This window comes from Cricetulus griseus, chromosome 2 (genome assembly GCF_003668045.3).
Source record: "Cricetulus griseus strain 17A/GY chromosome 2, alternate assembly CriGri-PICRH-1.0, whole genome shotgun sequence".
NCBI lineage: Eukaryota > Metazoa > Chordata > Mammalia > Rodentia > Cricetidae > Cricetulus > Cricetulus griseus.
In genome coordinates, this window is record NC_048595.1 from 119,047,835 (window position 1) to 119,064,044 (window position 16,210).

Here is a 16,210-nt window from a genome sequence, read left to right on the forward strand (position 1 = left end):
CCAGCAGAACTGCCCATAACTTCCCATGCTGGTGGCTAACAATGAAAATCACAAGAGGAAAGCATGTTTTTTAAATCTTTGAATGTTTGAAACTATACAAAGTTTATTTCCTACAATTCCTGGACCACTCCAACACACTCTATCCAGGAGTCTGTTTCAACTCTTAAATGTCAAATAAAAGAAGAGGCAACAGTCCAGAATAAGACAGAGCTCTCCTGACTACAAAAGAAAGGTAATTACTGGGTTATGCACATACAAAGATCCAGAAATTATTGTAAAGCTGTTCTTTATTCAAGATTCATGCTAATTTGGTCTAAGTGGTAGTAATTTGATGATAAATGGTATTGTTATTTCATTTGTCTTCTAATGCCTGTGTATTTAACTAAGTAAGTGATCTGACAATTACCATACAATCTAGTTGGCAGTAGCTGACTCCTTTCTCCCACTCACAGTCTCTGGTCTCTTCTTGTATCCATCCACCAGTCTTGCTTTGCTCTTTGGGACCTTCTTCTGCCACCTTGTTCACAAAATTATCATGTGCTCCTGAGCAGCAAAAGCCCAGTGTTTGCAGTTCCCCTTCCATGCCTCCAGCCCATGCCCACACAGAATTGTACCTGGGCTTCCCCCTTCCTTGCTGGTATCTCCCAGAACACTTCCACAGGAAATAGCTGTACAGGAGTGGGGATTTTCCTGTAGTGTCTGGAAAGCTACAGCCAAAACAACTCTGAGATCTCAAACTCCAGAAAACCCTGTTTAGAACTTAAATCATTCTTCCCAGGTTTGCAGCCACCAATAGCTTGGACTTTTCGCACTTCTTCAAACACTGATCTCACACCATCGAAGGTGATATTGTTCTCCACTTTTCTTAGGCCTGCTGGAGCCACCCTCAACCCTGAGTGAATTCACTTCCCAGAGCCCTACATACACTAGGTTTTCCCCCTGGCCAGTACATGTCCCCTAAAACGTCACAGTCTCTTCAAGGATAGGCTATGAGCTCAGAACAAAAGCCATCTTTGTGTGGCTCCCTGTTTTGTTCCCAGAGAAAGGATGTTCGATGAATGATTCCCACTGTCTAAGGAAAGTCACCAAAATAGCAATAGTCACTGAATTTGAGCAGAAGAGCTGTAGGTACCTTTTCATTTTGTTTTTACACAATGAAGCATCTATTAAACTCACAATCAGTAAGATATAAAGAGGATTCTTTGAGCTAAGAATGGAGGCTCACGTCTGTATGCTCAACACTTGGAAGATGAAAGGAGGATTGCTGTGAGTTCCAGGCCAGCCTGGGGCTAGAATGAAACTGTCTCCAAAAACCAAAACAAAACAAAATTTCTTATACTGCAGAAATACATATTGATCTGACATTCAAATTTTGTGAGGGATAAAGCTAAAAATCAGTAAAGCAAATCAGAGGCATCTACAAACCAAGTTTTAAAATTACACAATCAAATCGGTTATGCAGCAATGTTTGGGATCAGAGAAAAGACTTTGCATGTTTCATAGATGTCAAATCTGTTCACATTTTTAAAAATGCTTATAACCTTATAAGAAAGGCTAAGAATATTATAAATCATTCTCATATGAGAAAAAATCTTGTCCCAATTCCTGCTTGTTTCTTTTCTTTCAGCAACACCCTATGTATAAAAGGATGATACTTTTGTGTTTTCATTAACACCACCAAACATAGTAAATTATCAAAGCAGTTTCCAGCAGTAATTAAGCTGACCTCTGTATTTGTTTCCTGGCAAGATGGGAACACACATTCCCTGAGAACAGAGGACAGAAATACAAGTTCCTACACTAGCATCTGGAGTCCCACAGTTCTTTAAAAGGTATCTACAAACCACTGTCAGCTAGAATAAGCTCATAGGGCAAAGGTTTTTATTCTACATTGTTGCTGATGTATCTTCAATACACAGAATAATACAGAACATGACAGATAGTTAATGAATGAGTAACCTAAGATTGATGTAAAAATCTAAAATCTGAAAGATCAACAAGTAACAGAAGAATAGGCCAATAAAACGATCAGATAATCCAAGGAAAAGGTTATATAAATGGGTCTTAGAGATAGGAAAAGATATTAAACCTCAGAGACAATGAAAGAATTTTAATAAAGATAATAAAACATAACATTCTCACCTAATAAATTACAAAAGTATGAAACTTACTAATACCATGCATCTTTTGGCAAAGCATGTCCATATTTACATTTTTTGTGGGAATATAAACAGGTACAGACACTTTAGAGGAAAACCTGGCTCCCGGCATCAAAATTACAAGCATGTACCTCTTTGGCCAAGCAATTCTTTTGAGACTCTTAGCCCACACAAAGACTTAGAGGACAGTGAAGTGGTGTGTGGTGACTATTCTCTACATTAATGTTTATAATAGCATAAGACTGGCAAGAGCTAATAAGCACCTATCACTTAAAGAGCAGTTAAAAAACCAGTACACACAGGTGAGACACATTACATGCAACTATAGGAAAGAAACAAAGGAGCACTCTGCTTCATGGCTATTACTCAGCAATGAAACAAATCAGATATCTAATGACCTAAGTAGTAATACTATTGTATAGATACAGAAAAATACAACATATATCTGATTCCCTTATATCTGCACAGAGAAATGAAGTGATACAAAGAAAACTTCACAAGTTTTTTTTTTTTTTTTTTTTTTAGGGGAAAGGGTGGGTTACAGGTATGTGGAGCGCAGATGCATGAATGGCCTATGTGAGTATATCACCTCCTCAAGGAATTGTACAAAAAACGAGAGTCATGGGGGCTGCTCTACACTGTAGGCTAATGATATAAACAGACTTGCTTAAAACTTATCATTATTGTTAAATGAATGGACTATGAAATCATTCACCTGACATCAAGGCTAATCTCCCTCTATGGCATCACTCTATATGCCTACCTTGAATTGTACTTATAAGTATTTAAAAGCAATTAACATGATAAAAATAAGTTTAGGAGTCCTGCTACCTACTGACATTGCAGATTGCACCTGGTCCCCACTACATTAAACTGTGCCTTTTCATTTATGGTAAATTGTATGGTAACCAAATAACACAATCTATGATTATAATGTATGGTGTTTTAGGTAGAAAATGTGCATTAAATTCTCATGTGAGTGATCTCTCTTCTTCATCTGGACCTTAAGAAAATAAATTTCAATGCCATAGGTGTTTAAGTGACTTAAGAGGATGCCACCAAAAGGAGAAAATAAAAACCAACCACCTCCCGTGCTGACATAACACAACCTTCCATCCACATGACTGGGGTCAATAACAATGAGAAAATCAGTCTCACCTTACTTCAGCTGGGGGGTTTGGGGAGTAGGGATTTGCCGAACAAGCCAGAATCCTGATGACTGCTCCAGGATGGTAGGTCTCCAGCACATGAACGGCTGTAGGATATACCTGTTGCTCAAAGGTAAGTTCCACATAGTCCTGGCTCTGAAAACTGGACGGTGTTCTTCTGAATGGCAAGGAGGCACTAGGACACTGATCCCACCATGTTCCGTAAGTTCGAAACACAGCTGTCTGAGTAAAGTCACCAGAACTTGGGAAGACATTTGGTATACCTGCCAAATTCCACATGGTATAGGACATGCTATTCTCACTGCCATAATGGGAACTGAAATCCACCACTTCTTTGGCGTACTGGACCACCTCTGCATTGTGAGGTGAAGTCCGGCTGTTGGATACTATAGTCCTATGGCTGTTCATCATATCTCCTCTTGTAGCTGTCCTGGCTCGGCGCCGAAGGCACATATAATAAAACATGGTCAGAACTGTTAACATGGGAAAGACTGGTGACATCTAGTCGTGAATTATGAAGCTTCGAAAGGTCAGATGTCCTCAGTGAAAGGCATGAACTCTGAAGGATGGTCTACAAAATGAATGGCTTGGTAAAGTAAAATAATTTAAATAATAAAAAAAAAATGCAGGGATACAGAAACAAAGAGGCTTTTTACCCAGTGTCAGTTCCCAAAATGAAATTTGAAAATGCAAGTTTCCAACTATAAATTTGATCTCTGACATAAACAATTTACCAAACGTAACTTGTAAGAAGCTTACATATATAACTTCATGCTAAAGGGGGCAATAGAAGACATATGAATCCCAAAGCTGTATTTTATATAAAATAGTCACCACTCAAGAAACACCAAATCCTTGAACTTTTAAAATTAAAGTTATTTAACATGTGTTAAATACTTTTACCTCAAATCATCTTGGGCCCTGACATACTTGGGACATTTTAACAGACAATCCCCTATTGTTAGGCACAGCAAGCATCTTTACCTGCTAAGCCAACCTCCTGGTCCTATGGTTCCTGTTTTTAATTATTCTTCTCTCCTAAACATGATATGTGGAGACTCTACATTGTGGGAATACAGTTTTTTGAGAAGATAGTTAATTCAGACCAATAGACAGTATTTAATTTCTACCCATAGTGTTATTTGTTAGGGCAGTTCTCAGCTGCCTAGCATCTGATTTGTTGCCAGCTACTCTTCGGAATCACTCACCCTAGCTAGAATGGTCATGGAACACACACAGGAAGTGCAGGCGTTGGCACCCATCCACGTGTCTGACACACACATGCTGCTTTCCAGGTAGAGATGTGGAAACAAGACAGCCTGAAACAGAGTTAAACAAACATTTTTATTCCTAAATTAGGAATTATTCCAAGAGAAGTACACTTACAAAATTTTGGCATGTTGATAGAAAGGTGAAGTGGGAGGGAGCATAAAATTACTAAAAAATAAAACCTTCCAATTAGGCTATATTTCTCAGAATTTGTAGACAATCTTGAATTAATAATTTTTTTAAAAATGTGTTTCTCAGAATTTAACAAAAGTATAACAAACCATACCAAACTAGAGGTTTTAAACCATGGTTTTGTTTCAAACTATGCCTGAGGAAATACCACAGGAGAGCCAATCAGTGTTTATACATTTCTAGACTAATCTGTAACTTCAACAATCAAGAAGACCCAAAGAGGCCACACTTGTTTCAAGCCAACTCTACTCACTTGCAACACATCCTCACCGAGAAGGCAATGCCCTGTCAATAGGGACAAGGAACTCTAACTCTTGTAAATTCCTGGCTCCAGCTTCCTCGAAGTAGAACTAAATAGAAGGTGAATACACAAATTCCCCCTACCCTTTTTTACGACAGCACTGCTCTAGCTGCCAAAACTTGAGAACTAGCACTAAGATTACAAAATATGACATGGGCCAATTGATTCAACCCTCCAGTAACTCTTTCTGATATGCAAGATACAATCTGCATCCCTTACATTGAGGCTTCCCTCAAGCCAGAAAGCACTTTTGTTGCTAACCTAGAAAATCCAGTTTTTTGGTTTTTGTTTTCTTTTTTGTTTTTTTGAGACAGGGTTTCTCTGTGTAGCCCTGGCTGTCCTGGTACTCGCTCTGTAGATCAGGCTGGCCTCAAACTCACAGAGATCCACCTGCCTCTGCCTCTCAGGAGCTAGGATTAAAGGTGTGTGTCGCACCACCCTGCAGAAAACCCAGTTCTAAACCCTTACATTTTACTGCATGTCTCAATACTTGCTTCTTTTCCACCCACGAGGCCTGGTGGTAGCAAGTTTACTCTCTGGCACCAAATGGTCCTGCATTTTGCTCAGAATACTTTTAGCAGGGTTTATACTTAGGAATACTTTTTTTCTTTTTTTTTTAAGTAGTGAACCCAGACAATGGTCTCCATTTATTTTCTTTTTCTTAACTAATTAAAATTTCATTTGTTTTACACCCTGACTGCAGCTTTCCCTCCTTCCTCCTCCCATCCCCTCCCCCATCTCCCCCACCTCCACCTCTGCAGGACTCCCAAGGGTATCAACAAAGCATGGCATATCAAGCTGAGGTAGGGAGGACTAAGCACCTCTCCTTGCATTAAGGCCGGGTGAGGCAACCCAGCAGGTCTTCATTTCTTAGTATGTGGCTTGCTGCATACTGTGTATTTCAGCATGATGGAAAGGTGATGTGGAACAAAACCCCAAGAACAAAAACTAATCTGAAAATACACAGCAGCATCTTCTGCCTCTCAAAGCCATCCTAGTCTAAACACACTGAGATGCTGCATAAAATGCTAACTCGTGCAATCATAAAGGGCTACGCTTAAAACAAGGGTAGCAAATGAAGTTTTAAGAAACCGAACTCCAGAGCAAGAGGACTGACTGGGGCTACTCATTATCAGCCAGAATGGTTACAGCAGAACACACGAACCAGAGAGAAAATTACTGATGTCTACCAATGCAGGTCATGCTTGGAAGGACCTTCACGAAGCCCCAGTTCAGGAGGAATCCTGTCCATGGAGCCAGGGATAAAAACCAGCTCACTTTTCAGAAGTCCACAGGCACAGCCTCAACTCAATCAGATACGTGCCATGCACGGGACCTAAATTTGCACCACACCACCTCCACAGTTTGGAATTTCATCCAACAGAGTGAAAAAAAAAAAAATGAAAAGCAAAACTAGTTCCAAACAGGGGACATTTTTTTGGAGATGGAAAGCACAAATATGAAGACTCTTTGTAAGGTTGTTTTCACAGTGGAAAAAAACCGAACCCTTAAGGAAGGTGCCTGCCAGTGAAAAGTCAGTCACTGTAAAATGAATTACAAAGGGGTCAGCTGGTGAATCCAGCAGAGAGGAATTTGAATCCTCAGGAACAAGGAAATTTGGGACAAGCAGAGCAAAACCTTGTGTGGAAAGGCAATGAGGCATTCAGGGAAGGAGAGCCATGTGCCATACAACAGCACTCTGGTCACATGGACAATCAACACAGCCTTCAGACATCACCTTTCACTCCAAACTAAGCTCCTTTTCCTTCATTTCTCAAAACTGTCTCTCAGAAAGCAGTCAGTTGAATGAAACCTAGGAAACACCTACAAAACAAAGTAGCTTCATTTATGTCAACCCACACAATGACTCTTGGCAAAAAGACGGAGACAAACTGTAAAAGTTAAATTTTAGTTGATGTACCATGGCACAAATTTTACAACAGTTTCTCAGCTAGTTTTTACCATTGCAGATTACAGATAATATAAAAATCAGCAAGACTGTCATATGGGCAATATTATTTTTAAGCTGTGTAAGAGTTGAGTAAAATTTGCATTGAAGTAACATATGTAAAACCTGAGTTATAAATTGTAAATATATGTTATACTGTCAAGTTTCTTCAGATTAGAAATGGAAAGTGGAAGTTTTGTTTTCTTCATTTCAGAATAAAAAGATCTTTAGTTAATTTTTGTAAAATAAAGACAAAAACTGATGGAACACTGGAATCCTACAAAAGAGTGTACCTAAAGGGAGAAATTTTCAAGTTCATACAAAAAGCTGTTTTCAAGACTCTGGTAGCATTATAAAAATATGACTTTGTAGTTAATAAGCAAAAATTAGCAACAGAGTGACCCTCACTGTTGCTTAATCCAGTTTCTTATGAACAATGATTATAAGGAAAGAAACTGTAGGGGTCTCTACAGACAGCCAGCATAGGAACAATCCTCATGGGGAAAAATAAAGGAAATCCAACTAAACACAACTTAGCTGGTTCAAGCTTCTAGAGTCTGACACCAGACAGTTTATTTTAGACATATTTAAGAACAGTACAGTTTTGGAAAAAAAAAAGTTTCCTGGTAACAATTATCCCAATACCATGTGCACAATAAAGCTTAAGGCATGACTACATCAAAATTATTTGCAGAGTCCATGTGACCTCTATCATGAAGGTGAGTTCTACAGCTTAAGAGCCTAGGATCTTGTGTGGTCTTGGACATATAGATGGTGTAGAGGTCACCAGGCTGTAAAGTATATGTGACATCTCCCCAAAGGCTGGGTTCTATTGACTGAGAAACAAAGCTAAAGATAAAGGTCTAAGGAAGGAGAGTCTGGGATAAACCTAACAGTCTGGGGGATTCAGGTGTGACTTGGTCCTACAGACAGCACAGATCACCAGGCTCTTAACTACATTCACTCCCAGCCTTGTGTCAAAGAGACAAGGCTTCCTGCTGAACACTCCTGGTTTCTCTAGAGCTTGCCCTCTGCAAGAAACTCCACAGGACACAGCAAACTACACAGGTACAGTCAAAGAACACAAAGCAACTGCCACTTTAAGCAGTATCTTGAGACTCTTGTATTCCTTGGGAAACATCTTGTGTTATACAACATGGTCTTAACATAACACAACTTTATTTTCAATCACATCTTCCACATTATAAAATGCTTAATCAAGTTAAATAACACAATTACACAGAAAGCATTAACAGTGGAAAAGAGAAATTAAGAGGTATAGACAAGGAAGGACATATGTTTCCTAGTGAGACCTGAAGTGAGATGCAAGTTGATGAACCAAAGAGAAGCAGGATGGCAGGAGCCACTAGAAATTGGATCAGACAGCTCATACTCTGGCACAGGAGAGAGAAAGAACGGACTTCACAAAAATAAACAAAAAGTGTCGACACAATGATCCACAGCCAGACAATGTAAGAAGCCGGAAAACCAGTTGAAACTCCAAAGTAGATTCTCAACTTACAAAAAAGTAAAAAGATCCAGGAAAAGAGGGATGCCAGGAATAAAGAACAGGCAGGCCACACAAAATATTTAAAAAGCTATGCAGAGATGTGCCCATAAGTGACAGGGAAAAGATGGAGTCCAATCCATAGCACCATACCAAAGCAGCAGCATGAACAATGAGGAAACTAATCAAGAAAAGGTGTCTATCATTTCTGAATCTGAAATTTGTCAAGAAATGCTATTCAAAGAAAGGACTTTGGGGTTCAGTCTAGAAATCCAAACATGCGGATGAAAGGTTATGAGAGTGGAATTATATTTGTGTGTGGTCCATACAGTATTCAACTAGTTAGTTGTATTTGAATCATTTCCAACACTCACCCCCGCCCCCTCTAGGCATGTACAGTAACAAACATCCTTATAGCCTCTCTGCTTTTCTAGGAACTTCTTTTCACCCCCCCCACCCTAGACACACACACACACAACCCAGGTGTTCTACCCCCTGTACAAACGGGGAAAATGTTTAAGGAAGGGTTTGTGGTATGACAGGTACTTCAGAATTAAACTCCCTTAGCATCTTGTCTTCCCCGCTCCTTCTCTTCTACAGCCCCCACTTTTCCTGTCTTCACCATCCCTTCTCTTCTACAGCACCCCCTCCTTCCTGCAGACCCATTGCCATCCCCACAATGGCACTGAGTATCCATGCCTGGTATCTTCAAGTCTTCAGCTAAGTGAGGCTGAGCAAATCTCCTTCCTCTCATACAAGGACAGGTACCATTCATGTTTCCTTCACCTTCTCTTAGCCCTATTTCTCGCCTGCAAAGATATGTTTCTTTCCCAACAGACTACGAGTTCCTCAAATTTGAAGAATGTATCCTACTTTTAACTATGGCTGATCTAGAGTATGCCAATAGGAGCTCAATAAACATTTCCTGTTTTATATAGATTTACCACAAGAAGAATTAGGAAATAACTTTAAAATAAACGGAAAAATGCAATCAGGGATTCTTTAAGATAAGGTTCATATAAAAAAAAAGTGTATCTTGATAAGAACAAAAAGGAGGAAAATGGGTAATAAAAACTGATAGGAAAGAATCAAATGCATGAACTTCCCTGAAGTCATCCAAGAAGGAATAGACTGCACATTGAAATTTTACTGTTCAAAGGGAATGTAAAAAAGTGGCAACTTCTGTTAGTACAAAAGCAGCCCCTGAATACATAAAAGAGACCTGACTCTGGACACAAAGGAACTCTGAAATTAAAGAAAGAGTCACAAAAGATAAGATTGGAGAAGTAAAGGGAATCTATTTTCTCAAATATGAAACAGCTTTAGCACTCCAAATCTGTGATAAGGCCTCAGGATGATTATAGAGAACTAGAAAAAAAAAAAAAAACATACAAAGCAAAGCTCTCAAAAAAGGGAGGAGGAAGGGAAAGAGGGAGGAGGTAGAGAGGGAAGGAGGGAGGGAAGGAGAGAGGGAAGGAGGGAGGAAGGAAGGAAGGAAGGAAGGAAGGAAGGAAGAAAAAAAGGAAGGAAGGAAGGAAGGAAGGAAGGAAGGAAGGAAGGAAGGAAGGAAAGAAGGAAGGAAGAAAAAGAAAGAACCTAAGAGCAATAGCCTAAGACAAGAGACAAACCAAGAGGCAAGACTAGGGTGGTCAGAGTAAAAAGTGAGGTTAACACCATTAAGCATTAGATATGCTACTCAGTAGCAAAGCTCAAGAGTTAGCCTCTCTTTTCTTTTATCACAATTATTTACATTCCAATCTACATGTTTAAAACATGTGGAAAAACATACAGCACAGTAAAAAGATATGAAGACAGCACCTTAAACCTTTCAGTGCCTCTCTTCCTCTAAGTAAATGTTCCAATTCAGCATTTTATTAAGTGTTTGTTTGTTTGTGAGAGATGGCTGGGCCATTAGAAGTGTGTCCCTCTCCTGGACTGGAGTTAAATTCCCAGCACCCATCTCAGGTGGCTCACAACCAGCTGTAACTTCAGCTCCAAGGAATCCAACACCTCTTGTGGCCTCCAAGAATACTGTAGTTATGTACATAAATCCACATACTGAAAAATACACACAAGCATAATTTAAAACAGAATATTTTTAAATGTCTTAAGAACAAAAAGATTTTCTTAAAAAGTTCCACCAAGGCCTGTTATGATTTGGCTCAGTGTCACCTGCCCCTGTCACAAGGCTGATGTGTTGAATGCTTAGTTGCCGGCCTCTAAGTACTATTGGAGATATTTGATCCTTTAAGGGGTGAGGTAAATTAAAGTGGTCACCAGAGACAAGGCCTTGAAGAGAATATGGGGATCCTGGATCCCAACTTCCATGACATCAACAGGCTGTCTCTACCACATGTTCTGTCATGATGTTCTACACCACTACTGGCCTAGAGTAACAAGGACAAATGACTGTGACTAGAGCCTCTAAAATTCTGATCCAAAATAAATCCTTCCTCTTCTTAAATTTTCTCAGTCATAGTGACAAAAAACTGACAAACACAGAGCTCCAATATAGAATATATAGGAGGAGTTCTTAAATGGACTAATGAAGAAAAACAACTCCAGCCCAGTTTTGAAGCCTCTGGAAAATCCAGGCAAATGAAATAAGGGGAAAAGGCAAGGGAATCCACATAATGCAAAACTTAAAAGGAGTTGGCAGCGGGGGTGGGGGGTGGGGGGTGGGGGGTGGGGGGGTGGGTCTTGCCTTCAGTTTTCAAAGTATCCCTAAAAGAAGGAAGGAGGTGATACAAAGAGTCTGTACTACAGTAGGTTCTAGAGAAGTCCACTGTCTACAAGAGGTGTCTCATAGAGTCTGGACTACAATAAGCTTTTGAGAAGCCCTCCCGCTGTCTACAAGAGGTATCTCACAGAGTCTGGACTACAATAGGCTCTTCAGAAGCCTACTGTCTATAGGAGGTGTCTCATGAGAAAGTGAAGCATGAGTTTGGACTCACACTCAACTAAAATGAAGACTTAATAAAGGTTAGTTCTGCAGAATCTGCTCTCATTGCTCTGATTATCCAGGTTTCTTTAACAAGCACCTCTAAATTTCTAAAACATTTCACCATCACACTTTTATTTGGTTTAGTTAAAAAAAAAAAAACCAGCAACAATAACAAAAAAGGAGATCTGAAGGATGAGATGAGTGTTATTTTTCTGAGGAGTGGATGTGGAGAGCCTCTTCCTGCCCACTGTGATGTCTGGCACAGTGAAGGTGTTTACAGCCATAGGCATAGCATGCCTCCATCTTAAGGCAGGTTTACTTGGGGTTCACTATGAAAGACTCAGGATTTAGCAAAGTTGACAACAGGTGCTTGTATCATATGGCCCTGTGACATCAATCTGTGGAGTCCCATGCCTTCCAAAACCATCCACAGACTCTTGACTTCCAAGTAGGACATAACCACAAACTTGTAACCATTCTTGGCAATGATATGACGAAGGCAGCATTATAAATTGTATACATTTGGAATTAAAAATATTTTTTAAATTTATTTTTTAGATTTATAAATTTTATGTGTATGAGTATTTTGACTATATGTATGCATGTGTACCATGTACATGTCTGGTGACTGCAGAAGTTAGAAGAGGACATCATATCTTCTGGAACTGGAGTTACAGGTGGTTGTTAAGTGCTGGGAACTAAATCCAGGACTCCTGAAAACAACAAACACTTTTAACCACTGACCCATCTCCTTAGTCTCCTTATCAACACTCTATTTAAAGAACACCACAGCAGAATCTCAGCAAATTTAAAAGCTATAAATAGGCTTTCATCTGTCTATTGAATCATTTGCACCAAGAAAATAAACAAATATGCAAATATATAGTCATGTCCCTCAAGATGTTGTAAGATTACACTGTGGACCATGTGGGTAGCAGAAAATCCTAGGTAGCTATGCATCTTTCTAAACATACATACTTCCTATACATACATAATTATCTAAGGAAGCACTTAATGGCTGGTTTCTTGATACACTTGAATTTCTAACATTAGTCCTTTTGAGCCAAACTGGGCATCATTAAATAAAAAAAAGTTTACTTGAACACAGCTAATGTGATGGCCAGGTATGTCACTGAATATGTAATAGGTACACTGTGTGTAGATGGACTAAAGAGAAGGCTCACAGATCAGTAGGGCATACAATTCCATCACAGTACTCAGAATAGTACTCGATGTAAAACTGAAAGACTATTTACCCTTGGAATTTTCCACTTAATATCTTCAAACTAGGACTAACAGAAACCAAGTAAAGAGAAACAAGAAACAAGGAGAGCTACTCACAGATGGAAATGATCCTGTAATTTCACTTGTTACAGAAATAAATCTGTAGTATTCTAAATATCAGAAGATTGAAAATGCTAGATTCCTCCTACAATAATGAACCAAAAAGACCTTTAAAAGGTAGGATGTTTTACGTATCTATATGAAGCTATGCTCATCAGTGATTATGAAGGCACCAGCTCCCCGTTTTGGCAGCCATAACAGCCTAACACGTGCTTGCCTGACCTTGCCTTGGTCACTAGGAGGTCAGATGCCTGCCTCTAACAAGGAATCAATCAGAAGTTAGCAGGTGGTGCTATGCTTTACGGCTCTGGGTGTGCTTTACGGACAAGTGCACAGCAATGACGTGCAGAGCATAGCAACCACCCTGGGAGGGCCTATGGGCTATAACAACCAGTTGACCAATCAACACAGGGCAAGTGCTCCATGCATGGAAGCACACCAATCCTGAACCTGTGCCTACCGTACCCCTAGACACTCGTACCCCTAGACACTCGCCTTACGCTGCCCTATAAGATCTCTGCCCCATGGTTTCTTGGGGTCTTTTCCCAGCCATCCGCCATGGTGGATAGATGAAAGGTCGGAGCTAATGGGGTTAGCTCGTTAAACAACTGTAATAAAGCCTCTTGCTGTTTGCTTTCGCCTCCACCTAGTGATTGGGGTCACCACAGTCCTGGGCCGAGATCCTAGGGGACTGAGCCTCCCGGGGTCTTTCAATTATTAGTAACTAGAAGCTGCAGAAAGCTATACTACAAGCTATATGAAACACACTAATACTCATATTTTTATGTCTGGAAAGAACAAAATACTAAGCAGTGTCTATTATTTACTTATCTACTATAGCAACACAGGAAATTGACTCCATTTGTGATACCCTATGGAAAGGTTAGACTCAAGGGGACATCTGAGAAAGCATTGAGCTTGCAGGGCTAAAAGCAAGCACAGAATGTTGTACATCACTGATAAAGACAGACACACAAGTCAACAGACATGCAGATTGTGAATCTGCGTTTTTGTACAACTGAGAGGAGTACTTCTACAGGTTGAACTGAATGAGCAACAGAAGGTTTTTTTAGTAATGGACATTAATTCAACTGACCAAGGGAAATACAAACTTAAAAAAAAAAAAAAAAGAAAAGAAATCCAAACACTGGCAAGGCATTTTAGCCAAAGGATCAAGATATACACAGGAATTCAATTGGGTGTGGTTTACACACCTCTCACTCCAGCCCCTATTCCCCCACAGGCTACATAGTCTGCTCGATCTGAACAAACAAAAGAAAGGAATCCAACTCACTCACCCTCAACTAAGTTCACTACAAAAAAAAAAAAAAAAAAAAAAAAAAAAATTAGGGATGTTGTTCACAACATGGCAGGCAAGGTTCAAATCACCAGACTTTAGAACACATTTTAAAGCTGGAGTAACAAGAGCAGCATGGCATTACCACAGGAAGTAGGTCACTGCTAACAGTTCAGAAAGTCTCAAGAATACACAGGAACAAGTGTCTACCAGAATTCAACAAATGACAATTAAGTTGTTGGCTAGTGATAACCAAAAAGGCATGGCATTTTTTTTTTAATCTCACACCAAAAACTGAGTAAAACTTCGAACCGTGAGGGTTGAAAGACTTCATACACAATTCACATGAAGAAAGACCAAAGAGGACAATACTAAGCACCAAAATTGAGAGGACTGGGCAACGAGACTGGCATGCTGAAGAAAGATGGGATCGTTTCTATTCAAGGACGGAATACGAAGCAAAACATCAGCTGTAAACAACACTATAAGATAGTGCGAGAGGGACATAAACAGCTTCACGGTGTAAGTAAAAGAATTAACCATCTTATGTGCTCACCTCTCCGACTTTCAAATAAAAAGACAGAACAGAGTTCAAAAGAGCTAAAACGTGGGACGGGAGTTTTGAAAACTGGTACTCAAGTGGGAAAATAATGCAATTCAATCAATACTAAGACTGTCTAATAAGGTGGCTCTCAGGCCCACTAGTTAGACTGCGCTTCCACTCAAGAACTTATTCCAGGATAAGGGGCTCCGAGGGGCGGACCCTCTACTCAATATGGTGTAGGATGAGAGTTTGCAAGATAAGCAATGTGCCTGCCTCCCGAACTTACACCCGGGAGTGTGTGTGTGTGGGGGGGGGGCAGAGAGAGCAGGTGGCTTCCAACAGAGCTGACTAGTGAGCCACAAGCCTGCAAAGAGCACGTGACCCCAGGCTTTGCCCATCTAACTTCCTAATCTTTTGCAGATCTCAGGTAGGACGGCAGCTTCCCCAAAGCTCTACGGCCGAAAGCACTTGGAAAACCAGGGAAATGCAGAACCAGCCCCAGGTCCAAACATAATGGCAAGTAGCTGGGCCCACCCCTGACGGTGGAAAGAAGGCTGCAGCCTGGCATCTCATGGCATGGGCCTACGTGGACAGAAACCGCCCGGCGCGGGAGGGAAAGTCAGGGCTGCGCGGCTCCGGGCGGGGGTGGAGGGGGTGGGGAGTGGTCCCCGAGTCCGCAGCTTGCCCTGCGCGCGCCAGGTCCAAGAAAGGCGCCCAAGAAAGGCGCGAGGAGAGGCGGCAGCACTCACGTCTCCTCCCGGCCAGCGCAGTCGCCGTGGGCTGGGGGCCTCCGCCCTGCTCGCCCTGGAGTGGCGCTCTCCCAGCCCCGCCCACGGCCGAGCAGACGCGGAGACCTTGAGGAGGGAGGGAAGAAGGAAGAAAGGGCCGTACCCTGCAGGGTCCCGGTCGGGCGCGCGCAGGGCTTCGCCCCTAGCCAGCGGCGTGGGCAGCCGGAGAACGCTCCCAGGATCCCGCGCTCCGGCGCGGCGAGCCCGGCCCAGCGCGACCCGGAAGGAAGACCGAGGCCGCGGGGCGGGGCGGGGCCTGCGGGGGCGGGGCCTGAGGAGGGAGGGGCCGGGCCGGCTGGGGCCAGGCAGGAGTGGCGGCTAGTGAACTGCTCCAGCGTCTTGAGCTGCTTAGCCAAGCCATTGGTGGTGATCTATAAATGGCCTACTTTGCTCCTGGTGGGAGTTGCAGAGCCTTCACGGAGCTCGTTCCTCCAAGGACAGCCCTCCATATGGAGTGTGCTTCTGCTGGGCCTTCTTCCGAGTTCGTGACTCAACTCCTGTATTATGCAAAGCACACTTCTGCACAGGAGCGGTGGAATGTTTGTTCTAAGTGCTCTGCAGACACAATCCAGCAATTAGTTAACAAACTCTTCGGCCCCAGAAATAAATCTTTCCTGCAGGCTCATAGTCCCCCTAACATCCACAAGCCCATGACTGCTATCTCTGAGGAAGATGCTTTGGTCCTTCCATTTCTTTTCAGATGAACCTTTCTTTAGCTGGCATTGTATTTGTCTTTTCACAAGGTTCA

At 41.5% G+C, this 16,210-nt stretch overlaps 1 protein-coding gene across 4 annotated transcripts in view; it reads right to left on the minus strand.

The window, feature by feature from the left end:
* Fbxl4 (F-box and leucine rich repeat protein 4) overlaps positions 1-15,697 on the minus strand; it is a 79,283-nt gene extending 63,586 nt beyond the window's left edge. Inside the window, exons 1-3 of one of the 4 annotated variants that reach the window (XM_027403448.2) lie at positions 15,566-15,697; positions 4,537-4,647; positions 3,318-3,899 (exon numbers count right to left, since the gene is read on the minus strand). In XM_027403448.2, coding sequence (XP_027259249.1) covers positions 3,318-3,829 — 512 coding nt within the window. In that variant the 5' untranslated portion in view covers positions 3,830-3,899; positions 4,537-4,647; positions 15,566-15,697. Of the gene's footprint in view, positions 1-3,317; positions 3,915-4,536; positions 4,648-15,423; positions 15,544-15,565 lie in introns of those variants that run through there. The other 3 variants (XM_027403450.2, XM_027403449.2, XM_035439948.1) reach the window with 3 other exon arrangements.
* Positions 15,698-16,210: the final 513 nt, after the last annotated feature.